General features: G+C 36.7%; 2 protein-coding genes across 10 annotated transcripts in view; both read left to right on the top strand.

Moving 5' to 3' along the window:
* Positions 1–4,871, top strand: part of kalrna (kalirin RhoGEF kinase a) — a 259,304-nt gene extending 254,433 nt beyond the window's left edge. For all 7 annotated transcript variants that reach the window (XM_058786373.1, XM_058786375.1, XM_058786377.1 and 4 more), the window contains 4 exons: positions 527–605; positions 715–915; positions 1,374–1,512; positions 2,889–4,871. In XM_058786373.1, the coding sequence (XP_058642356.1) occupies positions 527–605; positions 715–915; positions 1,374–1,512; positions 2,889–3,434 (965 nt within the window). In that variant the 3' untranslated portion in view covers positions 3,435–4,871. The remainder of the gene's footprint in view (positions 1–526; positions 606–714; positions 916–1,373; positions 1,513–2,888) is intronic.
* Positions 4,872–10,099: 5,228 nt separating this feature from the next.
* LOC131546583 (uncharacterized) lies at positions 10,100–14,917 on the top strand. 3 transcript variants are annotated; one of them, XR_009272749.1, is made up of 8 exons: positions 10,100–10,342; positions 10,973–11,109; positions 11,437–11,509; positions 11,877–11,943; positions 12,757–12,950; positions 13,080–13,199; positions 13,491–13,618; positions 14,387–14,917. XR_009272749.1 is itself a non-coding variant. In XM_058786257.1 (8 exons), the coding sequence occupies exons 4-8, from the start codon at positions 11,877–11,879 to the stop codon at positions 14,687–14,689; spliced, it is 843 nt and encodes a 280-aa protein (XP_058642240.1). In that variant the 5' UTR covers positions 10,100–10,342; positions 10,973–11,109; positions 11,437–11,509; the 3' UTR covers positions 14,690–14,917. The 3 variants fall into 3 exon arrangements, 2 of the variants coding, with proteins under 2 accessions (XP_058642240.1, XP_058642241.1); XM_058786257.1 differs by having other exon boundaries at positions 13,049–13,199; XM_058786258.1 differs by having other exon boundaries at positions 13,124–13,199.
* Positions 14,918–15,162: the final 245 nt, after the last annotated feature.

Here is a 15,162-nt window from a genome sequence, read left to right on the forward strand (position 1 = left end):
TTTTTGCCCCACTGTACAATACATATATGCAATGTATGTATATGTGTGTGTGTGTGTGTGTGTGTATGTACTGTATGTATGTGTATATATATATATATACATACAATATCCCTTTAACTCTTCAATATCCTACAGAGTTCATAAACCAACCACTCAGGCTGCGATCAGTACCATCAGCCATGCCATTATTAATAAAATGGATTTGAATTTTAGATGCGCAAGTAGTTTTAGTATTTTACGATTAATAAAAAAATAGCAGAGCTTGTCACATTGCAATTTCGGATTGACTTCTCAACAAAAGATACATGCAATGCTGCCTTCCATTTTAGCCAAAATAATGTATTCAAGAAAGAATATGCCACCTATGCCTTTCAGAAAAGTCTTCATGTCAAAAGCGCATCTATGATGCCTATAAAGTATAGTCTATGTAGGCAGCACCAGGTTTTGGAATAGCGCTATAAATAGTATAATTCATCTGTTCGCAATACATTTCTTATACTCTCATTTTTTCTACCCTTTTATGAAGCCTCGACATACGACGGCACTGGAATCCAGTGGAAAGACAACTTTGAATCTGCATTCACAGAATTATGTGAAATTGGACGGTATAGATTTTTTTACATTTTTTTTTTTTAAACTTTTATTAAAATGCAGTCCATCATCCTTCATTCTGTCAATAACAAACTCCGCTGACTTGTATGTTTTCTGTTTTAGGGGTCGTTTCTCAGTGGTGAGGAAGTGTCTTAGTAAAGCCAGTAAGAAGGAGGTTGCTGTGAAGTTTGTCAATAAGAAGATGCAGAAGAAAGAGCAGGTGGCCCATGAGGCCGATATCCTGCGTCACGTCCAGCATCCGCAGCTGGTGGCACTGATTGATACCTATGAGTCGCCCACAGCCTACATGCTGGTTCTTGAGCTGTGAGTAAATATACACTTCCATTGACAGCCCATCGCTCAATTACACAATTATGGGACTAGACGGGGGCAGGGAGAGCGCCCAATGGGGATTATCTTATGTCTTGATGAACAAAATGTATAATCATAAAAATCATGCTTTCTGCAATAATCTAAAAGCCAACAGGAAAAAAAAAACCTGTTGACTTTGTCAAAGTAACCAGGATGATGGTCACTTCCAGAATGACCTACAAAATGACGTCATCCCTGCAGAATTCTATAGAGGGCAGTAGAGCTCCAAGACTCAACATATTCTAAATATATTTAGTAAAAAAGAAAATTACCAATGAGATTTTAGTCTGTTTTGTTGTATGAAACACCTTGTGGAACACCAATCTCTTTTTCCGCACACATACAAAGTCAAGTGGAATTTATTTTTAAGAATGACCTGCAATGATATGATCATATTTATGTGTGTTTAGGGTTGAGGATGGGCGTCTGCTGGACTATCTGGTGGCTCACGATGAGCTGATGGAGGAGAAGGTGGCATTCTTCATTAAAGACACTCTGGAAGCACTGCAGCACCTGCACACATGCAGAGTAGCTCATCTGGACCTCAAGGTAAAACATCATACCACCACATCAGCATGCAAAATAAAATAACAGCTTATTTAGTAAAAAAATATAGTCATTTAGCAGATGCTTATCCAAAAAACCCCACTCAGAACACCTTAGCAACTGCATAGCAATGCTCTAGCAGCCAAAAGTATGTATAGCAACCACACAGCAGTCTTCTAAAACCCTACTGTAAATAAAACCTAATAACCTTAGGGCAATACCCCAGTATACCAAGACCCTAGCAACATCTTAGCAACACCCCTGCATGCTAAAAACCTAAATAAAACCAAAGACTGTAATAAACCAAGATGTGTGCAAGATGTGTGCCAAGATATGTAACAGAGGCCGGCTGGTAAGAGCTGTGTATGGGGAGTAAAACCGGATGGGTTACATTGGTGCCGTGAGCCAGATGAGAGTGAGGTTTAGGGGGGTGAGTGTTACGGAGGCCAGCTGGTAAGAGCTGTGTGGGTAAACCTCACTCCCCTGATTTCAAGAGGCACACTAGCGACTGACGCTAGGTCTTTAGCATCCTTGTTAGCCCACCTCCCATTCCCATTTTTTTTGTAACCCTCTCATTCCAGGGTTACATATACACCAAGATAATTTCTTACTATGAATGGGAGTGACTGCAAGACACAATTCAGTGGAGCTAATAAAGGTTGCGCTTAACACCGCACATGTGCATTGGCTGGACCAACCTAAAAAATTAGTTTTTTAAATGTTATTTGAGTGTAAGAAATAGCATTTAAGAGACAGTTAATATCAGATTTCATTACTGATTTGAAGTATGCTTTTGAAATGTAGGACGTTTATGAGATTTCTGTATTTCTCCATTCAAGTAGATAGGAGTTGGTCTTACATGCCTAAAATACCGTATCTGTCCAGAGGTGTTCTACTGACTTTCTTTGAAAAGGGACTTTGATAAAACCCCAACAACACCCCATCAACCACACAGCAATGTGCTAAAAGCACTCAGAATACCTTAAGAACCACATAGCCTGTAACATCCTGGTAAACATCCACATCACTAACATTTTAAGTTTTGTACAAGCATCCACCCACTACACACTTAAAAATAAAGGTTCTTTATTGGCATCAATGGCTCCACAAAGAACTTTTACCATCCATGGAACCTTTTCATTCCACAACAGTGGAAAAAGGTTCTTTAGATTATTAAAATGTTTTTCACACTGGGTTCTTTTAATTTAACTGTTAATTGAAAGGTTCTTTGGGGAACCAAAACTGGTTCTTCTATGGCATCGCTGTGAAAAACCCCTTTTGGAACCTTTATTTTCAAGAGTGTAAGTAGGTGGCCACTAAAGAAGAGTTTAGAAACTTACTTTAGAGTCTTGAGTTTTCAACTCTTTCTCATTCTTTAGCCTGAAAACCTGTTGGTGGACCTCCATGTGCCGGTGCCCTGCGTGAAGCTCTCAGATCTGGGCGATGCTGTACAGCTTTCGGGTCACCGCTACGTGCATCTCCTCCTGGGGAACCCTGAGTTTGCCGCTCCAGAGCTCATCCAGGGCACCCCGGTGTCCCTGTCCACAGACGTGTGGAGTGTAGGGGTGCTGGCCTATGTCATGCTCAGCGGAGTCTCCCCGTTCCTGGACGAGAGTCTAGAAGAGACCTGCGTCAACATCTGCAGGTTGGATTTCTGCTTTCCTGAGGAGTACTTCAGTGATGTTAGCCAGGCCGCCAAAGACTTCATTGTGTCCACGCTTCTCCAAGACCCCAGGAAGAGGCCGAGCTCAGCCACATGTCTGCAGCACCCATGGGTCAGCGCTCATAGTGGAGATTACTCCAAAACACCGCTGGACACTGTCAGACTCGCTGCGTTTATAGACCGACGCAAACAACTACATGATGTCAGACCGGTGACAAATGTTAAAGGACTGGTCAGCAGCAGTATGGGACACACCTTATGAGACGAGAACGTGGGCTGGAGGAAAGAGATTCTAGCATGTTACATGCTATGTCAACAATAGATGTCATTTACATTATCATATCATTAGGAATGTGCACTTACTGTACACAGTGTTTCCTGTAGCGTTTATTGGCCTGCTCCGTTATGACTTGTGGCCCGGGGAGTTAATAGATTAAGAAAATACAAGTACACTGGAATTGTGGAAATTGCAGGAATTGCAGAGCTAGGAGTAGTAACATCATTGAATGTCATATTAAGGCTTAGGGTGATGTGTTTTAGAGCTTTCAGAGTCCTAAACAGACCAGTAGTTGGGTGTTGTTGTATGTTCATCGCTTACTCGTGCTGTTCCAGATTAATAAGATGTGCTAAAACAAAACAAGTTTTAGTCTTTTCCATTCAATGAAAGTAAACTGAAAAAGCTCTCAAATCTCATTTTTTGTTCACACATATTCAAATATAGCACATCAGGTTTGGTATCTATGATGCTGAATGGCTTTGGTTCTCGTTTATCATAACCAATTGCAACATGCCAGTTTGAATATGTGTAAGTGCAAATGCTCTTTTAGAGGTTCAATGGGAAGAGAACAGACAATTCCTGAATTTTATGATACTTTTATCTCATATTTGGAGCTCAGTATACATCAGTACTCATTTAATTTCAAATTCAAATGTGGGTTTGGAGCGACATGAGAGCAAATGAATGATGACAGAATGTAATAGAAAGTGGTTGACGATTGGATGTGAAAAGAAATTTAGTGGTCCAACATCTTGTAGCAGATATATTTTCCACAGGTTCATTAAGATAATTGAAAGAATGTAGAATATTTGACAGGTAAGAATTATTGTAAAAATACCTGCATGTAGAAATAACCGATCATCCACCATTTAACCTGTAATGTATTCAGTTTCCAGTATGGGGTCATGAGTGTCATCATTGATGTCATTAGTCATAAGCTCTTATTTACGTTATCATTCAAAAGTCTGTGATTGATAAGATTTTTAAAAGTTTTTTTTTTTTTTTTTAAAGGTCTGTTTTGCTCACCAAGGCTGCATTTATATGATCAAAAATACAGTAAAAACATTGTGAATTATTATTATTATTATTATTACAGTTCGAAATAACTGCTTTCTCTTTTAATATATTTTAAAATGTAATTTTTAGAAGCCATTTCTCCAGTCCTTAACGTCACATGAACTTTCAGAAATCATTCAAATATGCTGATTTGAAGCTCAAGAAACATTTCTTCATATTAGCAATGATGCTGAAAACTTTTTTTACTTTTTTTTTTTTCAAGACTCTTTGATGAATAGTCTTCACTTTGATTAATTTAACAAAAAGTATTAAAAGTATTAATTCATTTAAAAGATAAGAAAACTCTTACTAAAACAACCTTTTAAATGGTAATTTATAAAATACCCACACAATGTCCAGGAAAAACCAAAAGCCTTAAACACAATTTCTTATTTAATCTATTATTTTTAAACACATTGATGTATTGTAGGAATGTCCAGGTATGCCATGTGTTATATGTTTATGTTTGACTGTATAATTGTTCTGTATGTTGTATGTGCCGTCAGAGGTGTAATATGTTAAACTGACACAGCAGCCATGTATCAGCTTTGACAGGCCAGACGCACATGGTTCATAAACGCTTGATCAGTTGATCAGTGAATACACTCTAAATACACGCCTTTACCATCAAGACTGAAAAGGAAGCCTAATAGACCGGTTTAGTGAGGGCCAGTGAATTATTACACAGCATTGTACTATAATGACAATACAGCATGACACACCTGTGAATACTGCATTGGGACAATCGTTACATCTCATGTTTAACCTCATCAGCTCCTGCTGTATAAAGCTTCTGCTCTGCATTAATAACCTATTAATTAACCAGTAATATCTGGGCCTAGTTTCATTTCAGCACATCTAAAACAACCAACATAAAAATAACCCAAACGTGGTTCAATTTCTATTTTAGTAGTAGCTGTCACCCAAACTAGATCCTTTGAAAAGCATCTCAGGAGATCTCTGAAAAATAAAGCCAGATCTGCTCTTTACATCTTTACTTCATGCATACCCCCGCAATAGGATTGTATAGAAGCCTGTGTGTAAAATTTGCAAACAAAAACAGAAATATTGTTTTTCTTGATTCATATGGGCTGTTTGTTTGTTACTGAATGTTTAATAAACTGTGCTTTGTTTTTAGAAAAAAACTTTCTGTGGGATTTTCTTGATGTTGTTTATCTAGAGGTGGTTTTATAAATGTTAGTGAGCATTCTTATCTTAGTATGCTATTTTAATATATTATGAATGTTTATATTACATCCTCACTCCACAAAATTAAAGTACAAAAGTGTATTTCCTACATTTATCTATGTGGTACATAACCCAATTCAATTCTAATTATTGTAATTTAAAAAAATAAAAAAAAGTTTTAATTTTGTTAAAATCACTTTCCTGGAATCTGTATTAAGCTACATTAGCACGTGATGAGATCATTTCGCTTCATGATTTCATATGTATGTCCATAAGATGCTAACTTTCTTGAATGGTAGCTACAAGCAATAAATATATTCAGTAACATTATCAAGTATTATTATTCCCATGGTTGTTTCTGATCTCTTTGACACCCTAAGATCCTAGGCAGTGTCTGTCAGGCTCCTAAAATCCACTGTTGTGAAAATCAAGCTAAAGGCAGGTGTGGTGCCTTACACAGTAACAACAGCTCTGAAAGTGACCTTAAGTGAAAGTCAAACTAGACAGAATGGTGAAGTGTGGCATAACTGAAGAAATTATGGAAGCAACGGAATGGTGTTAATCAATGATGCCAGTTCTGAGAAAAACATAAATGTAGCATACATTGACAACATAATCGGCTATCATAAACCACAGGGGTGAAAAAATCCACAGCCCTGCCAAATTTATTTTCAACCCTGGTACAGGCTGGGAAGGTTACTTTTCCAACATCTAGATGGATGATTGTGACCCATAGCTTACTGTTCATGTAACTTAAACAAGATACACTCAGATTGCAAAGGTATGTCTTTAAAAGGGATTACTGTTCATTTTTAGGTAATTTAATTACAGTTATTTATAAAGTACTTGCGTTACATACAGTAAATAATTTCAACAGTTCTAAAATCAATATTGAATTTGAAATCTAAATTTACCGTCTAAAGATAAAATTGAATGCAGCGGCGTTAACCCTCCACGCGCCAGTTCATTCACTTTGAGATTTTCCTGATTCACAGAGAAACCTTAAATACTCAGATACATATAGGCCTAAGTAGGGTTGCCAACTGTCCCGTATTAGCCGGGACGTCCCGTATTTTGAGCCTAATTGATTTGTCCCGTACACTGTAAAAAATAACAAGTTGATTCAACTTAAAATAATTTGTAACCTGGCTGCCTTAAAATGTTGTGTTAAATAAGCTAAAAAACTTCTGTTGTTTAAACATATGTTGGAGTTCCTTAAACCTATAATTAATAGTTGGGTTAACAAAGGTGAAGCTGAATCAACTTTATACTTTGTCTAACCAACAAGTTTTTAGTTAGCCCAACAAGACAAGACAGTTGTGCTAACCTAAATCCAAGTTGAAACAACATAAAATTAGTCAGACCAACAAACGTTTAGTTGTTTAAACTAAGCATTTTGTTGAATAAACTTAAGTTGTGCAAACTAAATAATAATTGGCTAAACTAAGCATCTTGTTGAGTTAACTTATATTTTAAGGCAGCCAGGTAACTTTTTCGAGAATAGTTCATCTTACTTGTAATGTTAAGTTCATTCAACTGGCTGAACTATATAATGGTCACCATTGATGAGGTTCATAAGCTGATTCTTGATGTCTGTGTGAGTCTAATTGCTGCCATAGATTAAAACCTTTTGTGGACAAACTGTTTGGAAAGTCCTTTATATTAACTGACTGTCACAGAACCACTGGCTCTTAGAATCACTTTTACTATAATCAATACAACGTCCATTTAACCAGAGATTAGACGCACAATGAGTCCATGTTCACTCTCAATGAGATCAGTTCACTAATAGATGATTGTCATTATAAACATATAATAACCAACTACTGATCATTTTCTCTGGGCTTTTGAGTTGTAACAAATATGTTGGAGGAACACATGGTTACAACAGCCAGAGAAAAAGAGGAAAAAATAAAAAACAACTAATACAGACGTCAAGGGTCAAGAGCCCAACTAAAGCGGACACTGATCTCTAGCATGGTTACTTCAAATGAAACAATAAATCAACATCTAAACCTTAGTTAATTCTCAATAAGACCTTCTGTAGATATCTGACAAAAATAAAGTCAGTCTGGTTATTAATAAGTGGAGCTGGTGATGCTGTTTGTGGGGTTGTTTAATCAGATCTTATGATTTAATGTACAGGTGCATCTCAATAAATTAGAATGTCGTGGAAAAGTTCATTTATTTCAGTAATTCAACTCAAATTGTGAAACTCGTGTATTAAATAAATTCAATGCACACAGACTGAAGTAGTTCAAGTCTTTGGTTTTTTTAATTGTGATGATTTTGGCTCACATTTAACAAAAACCCACCAATTCACTCAACAAATTAGAATACTTCATAAGACCAATAAAAAAAATTGGTCTTCAGGTCATCTGCATTGTTGGGTCTGGTGTCTCCCATCTTCCTCTTGACAATACCCCATAGATTCTCTATGGGCTTCAGGTCAGCCGAGTTTGCTGGCCAGTCAAGCACACCAACACCATGGTCATTTAACCAACTTTTGGTGCTTTTGGCAGTGTGGGCAGGTGCCAAATCCTGCTGGAAAATAAAAACAGCATCTTCAAAAAGCCGGTCAGCAGAAGAAAGCATGAAGTGCTCCAAAATTTCTTGGTAAACGGGTGCAGTGACTTTGGTTTTCAAAAAACACAATGGACCAACACCAGCAGATGACATTGCACCCCAAATCATCACAGACTGTGGAAACTTAACACTGGACTTCAAGCAACTTGGGCTATGAGCTTCTCCACCCTTCCTCCAGACTCTAGGACCTTGGTTTCCAAATGAAATATAAAACTTGCTCTCATCTGAAAAGAGGACTTTGGACCACTGGGCAACAGTCCAATTCTTCTTCTCTTTAGCCCAGGTAAGACGCCTCTGACATTGTCTGTGGTTCAGGAGTGGCTTAACAAGAGGAATACGACAACTGTAGCCAAATTCCTTGACACGTCTGTGTGTGGTGGCTCTTGATGCCTTGACCCCAGCCTCAGTCCATTCCTTGTGAAGTTCACCCAAATTCTTGAATCGATTTTGCTTGACAAATAGGCTGCGGTTCTCTCGGTTGGTTGTGCATCTTTTTCTTCCACACTTTTTCCTTCCACTCAACTTTCTGTTAACATGCTTGGATACAGCACTCTGTGAACAGCCAGGATCTTTGGCAATGAATGTTTGTGGCTTACCCTCCTTGTGAAGGGTGTCAATGATTGTCTTCTTGACAACTGTCAGATCAGCAGTCTTCCCCATGATTGTGTAGTGAACCAAACTGAGAGACCATTTTGAAGGCTCAGGAAACCTTTGCAGGTGTTTTGAGTTGATTAGCTGATTGGCATGTCACCATATTCTAATTTGTTGAGATAGTGAATTGGTGGGTTTTTGTTAACCTTTTCAGTGGTGAGTTTAAAATATTCCAGCAGTCCCCCCAGAGTGAGTTTTTTTTAGGCGACCGTTATTTTAGAACGTTTCCCCTTAATGTTTCCATGGCGACGCGTCATGATTGTCACGTGACACACCGCGCCCACAATAACACTGTATGACAGATGTATCGCTTTTATTTCGTTTTTCCTTTTTTATTCAAAATATTCATAAACTTGCTTACCATATAATCAACTATCTGATATTCCGATTCACAAATATGTGCAAATGAGTGTGTTTTATCCTTTAAAAACAGTTCTAAATGATCTTGATCGTGATCTGTAATGTGATATGGGCGCCGCCATGTTTGTTCGCGCTGCAGTTCAGAGAGTCCTGTCAGTCGGATTTACATCACGTAAATTCATCAATTTCTCGCAAAATACATGCAAGTAAGTGGCGGGTGAGATGGGAGAAGAATAGAGATAACTTTATAGTTACTTACACTATGTGTATTTGATCTTAATAAAACACGTCTGAAAATTATATTTGAATGGATTGTTATTGCTGCTTCCATAAACATCTGAGTGTATTTTACGAACTCTAAATGTATTGTTTTACTAGTACTTATGTGTATTTAAATGTCTAAAGCATAAAATAAACATTATGTGGTTAAAAACACTGCATAGATGCGATTATATGACAACTGCAGCTGCATCTCAGCATCAGACAAAGCGCGAAAACGCAGTTTGAATTTGGCAGTTATGCCACGTCACCGAACGTTCTAAATCCCATATGTGGGACCGTACTCCCAGTGGCACGGAAATGAAAATCCCATATGTGGGACCGTACCGCTCAAAAGGTTAAATGTGAGCCAAAATCATCACAATTAAAAGAACCAAAGACTTAAACTACTTCAGTCTGTGTGCATTTAATTTATTTAATACACGAGTTTCACAATTTGAGTTGAATTACTGAAATAAATTAACTTTTCCACGACATTCTAATTTATTGAGATGCACCTGTATACATATATATATACACTCTAAAAAATGTTGGGTTGTTTTCTCAACCCAAACGCTGGGTTGAGACTTTTGTGTAAGGATGCTGGGTTGATGTAACCCAATTTGGGTTGAGAATCGTTCTTAATCTGTAACCCAGCGGTGCTGGGTTGGGAACGCGGACGTGAAAGAGAGCACGCACGTCACGCAACAACACAGACTACACCAGTCGGAGAAGCCGCCATTTTCTTAGCGCCTTCAGGTGGAAGGAAATAAAAGACGTTTATGCAGTTTATGGTAAGTAAACATACACATTTCAAGTAGTTATCAATTGTTTTTTATCCAAGAGTATTTTGAGATTTCGTGGAAGGTGGAAAAGTCAGAAAAGAGCTTATATGGAAATATTCGCGGTTTTTTCCTCAAGTCTTAACTGCCGCTTTTATTGGTTTTCTTATGTCTTATTTCCAAAAATTCTGTTAATAGAGTTTATCAACATTTATTACATGGCTTGGTTGAATTATAATGTACAATGCGGTATGTTATTTCTTGATAACAGACCGCTGCCTGCCAAGTATAACAGACCGTTGGTTGAAAAAAACTGATGAAAAACAGAGCGTTGCCGTGGAGACAGGGCGGACTATTTTCTTTAGCGGAATCCATATAAATCGTTTTTAAATAAATAACTTTCTTTTTAAATCAATATTTTGTGCCAAATTATTTATTTATTTGGTAGGTAGCCATGTAATAAGCGGGATACTGTATAGCGAGGTGGTTGTTATAGCGAATACAACCCCTGGCTTCAGGCTGATTCAAGACCCCTCCGCTTCGCGCGGGCTCTTAATCAGCCTGTCAACAACCGTCTAGCTATACATTCTCCCTTACATACCGGTATTCAGTATTTCTCTAACGATTTTACTGTAAATGCAGTTTTACTCTCAGATTAACGTTACCTCACGGCCGAATGACAGCCGCGCTGCGCCTCATAACGTTACAACTCTGCTCAGTGGACTAGGAAGAAAGTGCGCCACACTGTCATCGCGACGCTGGCCTTAGGAAGGGAAAAGGTAAGTCCATTTTCTGAATATGTTACCTTTACTTTATTATATATGATTTGCTGTATTAGCTACGGGTTTGATTCGGTGAAGTTTAACATAAGTTACTTTGCTAACGTTAGTGGTCTTCTGTCAGAACATAAGTTACTTCACAAATGTTCCCCTCTGCTTTCGTTTAACTGTATAATAGTAACAGTAGATGTTATTAATTTACTATGAGCATACTACTCGCTATACTTACTTTACATTTTTACCTTTTTAATTTTGTATTTTTTTTAACGTTACCTCGACCGCCATTTTGTGATAATTTTTTTTGATTGACATTAATTTTTGTTTTAGGCAGCAAGCACTGTGATCTTTCTGAAATGACTGGAAAGTGCATCGAAGGACATTGAAAAATAAATGCAAAACAGTAAGACCTTTTTGTTACTGTTGTACTTGTTAAATTATGTTGTTTATTTCATAAATATTTTTTTGCGCCAAATGCTGCTTTGACGCAGAAAAGTGTTAAATCCAGCTAACTGTTCCGTTTCATTTTCCCACTTCTAATTTCAACTCTGTTAAGCCTTGTATATTTGACATGATAGACCCTCATTTCACTATTATTAAAGAGCAATGATACGTTTTACATGTTTTCAGTTCTATAAACCTGACTACAGTTGCCTAGTTCAATAATATTAACTATAGCATCATGACCGCCAATTTTGCCTAGCCACTCTGTAATTTGGGATGTACATAATTTAGTCATAAAATGTATTTTATCTGTTATTTTATCCTAGATGGACGAATATGTGAAAACTAAACTAAGAGAATGGAATCTTGAAGAGTTAATTCCCACATTTGAAGGTATGTAGTAATATTTTACAGGGTTCATTGTAATCGTAAATTACTTGCACACTTTAAAACTGAAAAATTAGTGTAGAAATTACAAATTGACTTTCCTGTTGAATTTATCAAATCTGCTGTTCAAACAAACATATTTTTAGAAAAGGTTTGAATCTCACTTGCCTCACAATTCGATTACAATTCTGAGGGTAACGATTCGATTATAAAATATTTCATGATGCATCACGGTCCGTGTAACCTTAACAATTAATTTTTCAAACTATACAATGCAAATGCAAAAATAAAAAATAGCAGTAGTTTTATTTTGCCAGGTATCTACGCATGTCTGTGTCTAATATATATGAACGACTCTTATTACTGAGCTGAGCCAAATTATTTGGTTCTCTAAAAAGAGCCCTCACGTGGGTTTAATGTTCGCACCGTCAGAATTTATTTGGCAAATGCGTTTCCATCTCCCATTATTTGCTTGTTTTCGTACTAGTCAAAAACCACCTCAAGCGAGCGTAAAAACTTATTTGCGAATTAAAGAATTTTGTTTCTAATTTTGGTGTTTCCATCACTCGTTTCTGATGCGATACTTCAAAATACCTCAACACAGTGATGGAACCATAGCTAATAAGGACTGCCTGATTAGCCAGGGTCAGCATGAAAGATGCTCGGGATAGTTGACGGAATTATATATATATATATATATATATATATATATATATATTTATAATGTATGTGTGTGTATATGTATTTGTGTGTACCTCAGCTTAACATATTTTCCCATTCAAAATTCCTGTTTGTGATTTACATTTCTGCTCTCAACAGAGTCAAATGTAGATTCAGAAAGAGCTACTCAAATGACAGAGTGGCTTAAAAATAGTATCTGGCCACTAAGTCAGGTTGAGCAATACATGAAGGAGACGTCTATCCATAGGGCCAAATGGATTCGTGACAATGGAACCAAGACAATGATGGAAATATTCAAGGAGTATCCACGTCTCCTCGACACTCCAGGCATGGTGGGTTTACATTTAAGAAATAAAAACATTGGCTCAGTATTTTCTTTTTTGTTTTACAACTTTGTTTGCCATGTTGGCCTTTGTTTTGTATTTTTTAGATATCCCATGATTTCTTAATTTTGAATCCAGACTCCGCTTCCAAACTTACCGAAAATTGGGTACCTGTGTTTAAGGATAAGATTCTGCAGTTTGCCAGCAGAGAGAAACAATCTCTTGATCTACTTTCCAGTGTAGAATTGATGTCAGCAGGTAATGGGTATTAAGAACACTGTTACAAATTAATAATTCAGTCTAAAAATGAATTACTATCTCTCATGTCATTATAAAAAAGGAGAGATTTTCCCTGTTTACAATTACTGTTAGTCAACTAATTACTGACAACTTTCATTTTGTTAACTATTTCTTTGTAACACAATTTAATAAATTAATGTCATACATCCAGATTTATTGCAGTCAAATTTTATTGCAGTTGTATGAAGACTTTTTTTTTGTTTTAATTTTGAGTGATTTTTGTGAACATCTTTTCATTGTATTCTAAAGAGACGCAGAGTGATGTCGCCCTGCAAGTACTTCCTGTAGTCCTTCCCACATCAGTGTACAAGATTGGAAGGAAAACGTTTAAACCAACTTTCATTGAAACCCGGAAGGCCTTCATAGACATACAGCCTGTAAGTTAACAGACATTGCTAATACTACATGATTTAAGTATTTACAATATATTGTATGGATCCTTTTCACAGACAGACACATTTTAACAATTATCAATGTCACAAATCTAGTAATGTTTTTAATTTTATTTTTAATTTGAGTGAAAAAATACATTGAGTAGTGTCACCCAACAATGAAAATTCTGTCATCAATTACTCACTTTCCTGTCGTTCCAAACCTTTAAGACTTTTGTTCATCTTCGGAATGGAATGATGATATTTCTAATAAAATATGAGAGCTTTCTGTCCCACTATTGACAGTCTATGCAATTACCACTTTGATGCTACAAAAGTTAATAAAAAGATTGTAAAACTAATTCATATGAATCTAATGTATTCCAAATTTTCTGAAGAGACTTGATCGCTTTATATGATGAACAGATTTAATTTAATTTAAGTATTTATTTTTGGGTGAACTAACCCTTTAAGGCCATGACACACCAAGCCGACATAAAAAAAACTAGTGACATTAAACGGTAACTGTGTTGTTGCCATGAGTCATTTGCATCTGGGCCAAAAAGTTGGAACACACTGCAAAGGCTATGGTCAAGGGCCACCCCCTGCCAACAGGGGTCCGACTAGTGCTAACATTGGCCGATGGTTGGCTTGGTGTGTCATAGCCTTTACTGTTCCTAAAGGTATTTACATTAGTTTTACATTTTTGTGTTCTAAATTGATGCCAATTCTTTCTTTCTTTTTCCCCTCTTCTTTTTTTGTTTTTGTTGTCAGATTGGGACCAATATGGCTGAGTACCTGCGCTCAAAAAACTCTGAATTTCCACATGTTCTCATGCTTGGAGACAACCAGTGCTTTCAAGCCTTTGCAGTTATAAACGGAGAGGCACTTGAGCAAAATACATTGCTTCCTGCAGTTGATGTTTGCTTTAAGGCGTTCTACGTATTTGACATAGACTACCCGAAACAGTGTTCCACAGTGTGGCAGTTTTTACAGACTGTGGTGTATGGACTTTCTGGGGATGAAACGCCAACAATGAGAGTTTTGCGAGCATTCATTTTTGCTGACAAACAGTAGTTTTTGTTATTACTGTCTGTGACCTTGCCTCTTTTATGCTGTTTGTTCTTTTCATATTTACTTCTATTACTTCTAAATACTTTTCTTCTACAGTACAATTACACTACAATTGATTCTTATTGTGAGTATTTTCTCACATGCTATGTTATGCTCAAGATGTTGATGTAAATGCTTTGAAATGTTTTAATATTTCAAATTCATATTTTCTTCAAAAGATAAATTTTTCTAACTCATTTTGCTGACAAACAGGTTATTACTGTCTGCGATCTTGCTTCTTTTATGCTGTTGTTCTTTATTTACTACTATTACTTCTAAATACTTGTACTTTTCTTCTACAGTACAATTACCAGTGTTGGGAAAGTTCACTTTCTACATGAACTACTTCAAAGTTCAGTTCACAAATTTTAAAATGAACTAGTTCAGTTCATAGTTCATACTCAAAATTTTTAACTAAGTTCACATATTAAGGCCTG

The sequence above is a fragment of the Onychostoma macrolepis genome, chromosome 09 (assembly GCF_012432095.1).
Source record: "Onychostoma macrolepis isolate SWU-2019 chromosome 09, ASM1243209v1, whole genome shotgun sequence".
NCBI classification, from domain to species: domain Eukaryota; kingdom Metazoa; phylum Chordata; class Actinopteri; order Cypriniformes; family Cyprinidae; genus Onychostoma; species Onychostoma macrolepis.

What these genes read in the sequence shown, in the direction of transcription:
- LOC131546583 (XM_058786257.1), top strand. Translation starts at nt 11,877, where the DNA reads ATGGACGAATATGTGAAAACTAAACTAAGAGAATGGAATCTTGAAGAG. An exon ending in TCCTCGACACTCCAGGCATG is followed by an intron (nt 12,951 to 13,048) that starts GTGGGTTTACAT and finishes TGTATTTTTTAG; the next exon opens with ATATCCCATGATTTCTTAAT. An exon ending in CCTTCATAGACATACAGCCT is followed by an intron (nt 13,619 to 14,386) that starts GTAAGTTAACAG and finishes TTTTGTTGTCAG; the next exon opens with ATTGGGACCAATATGGCTGA.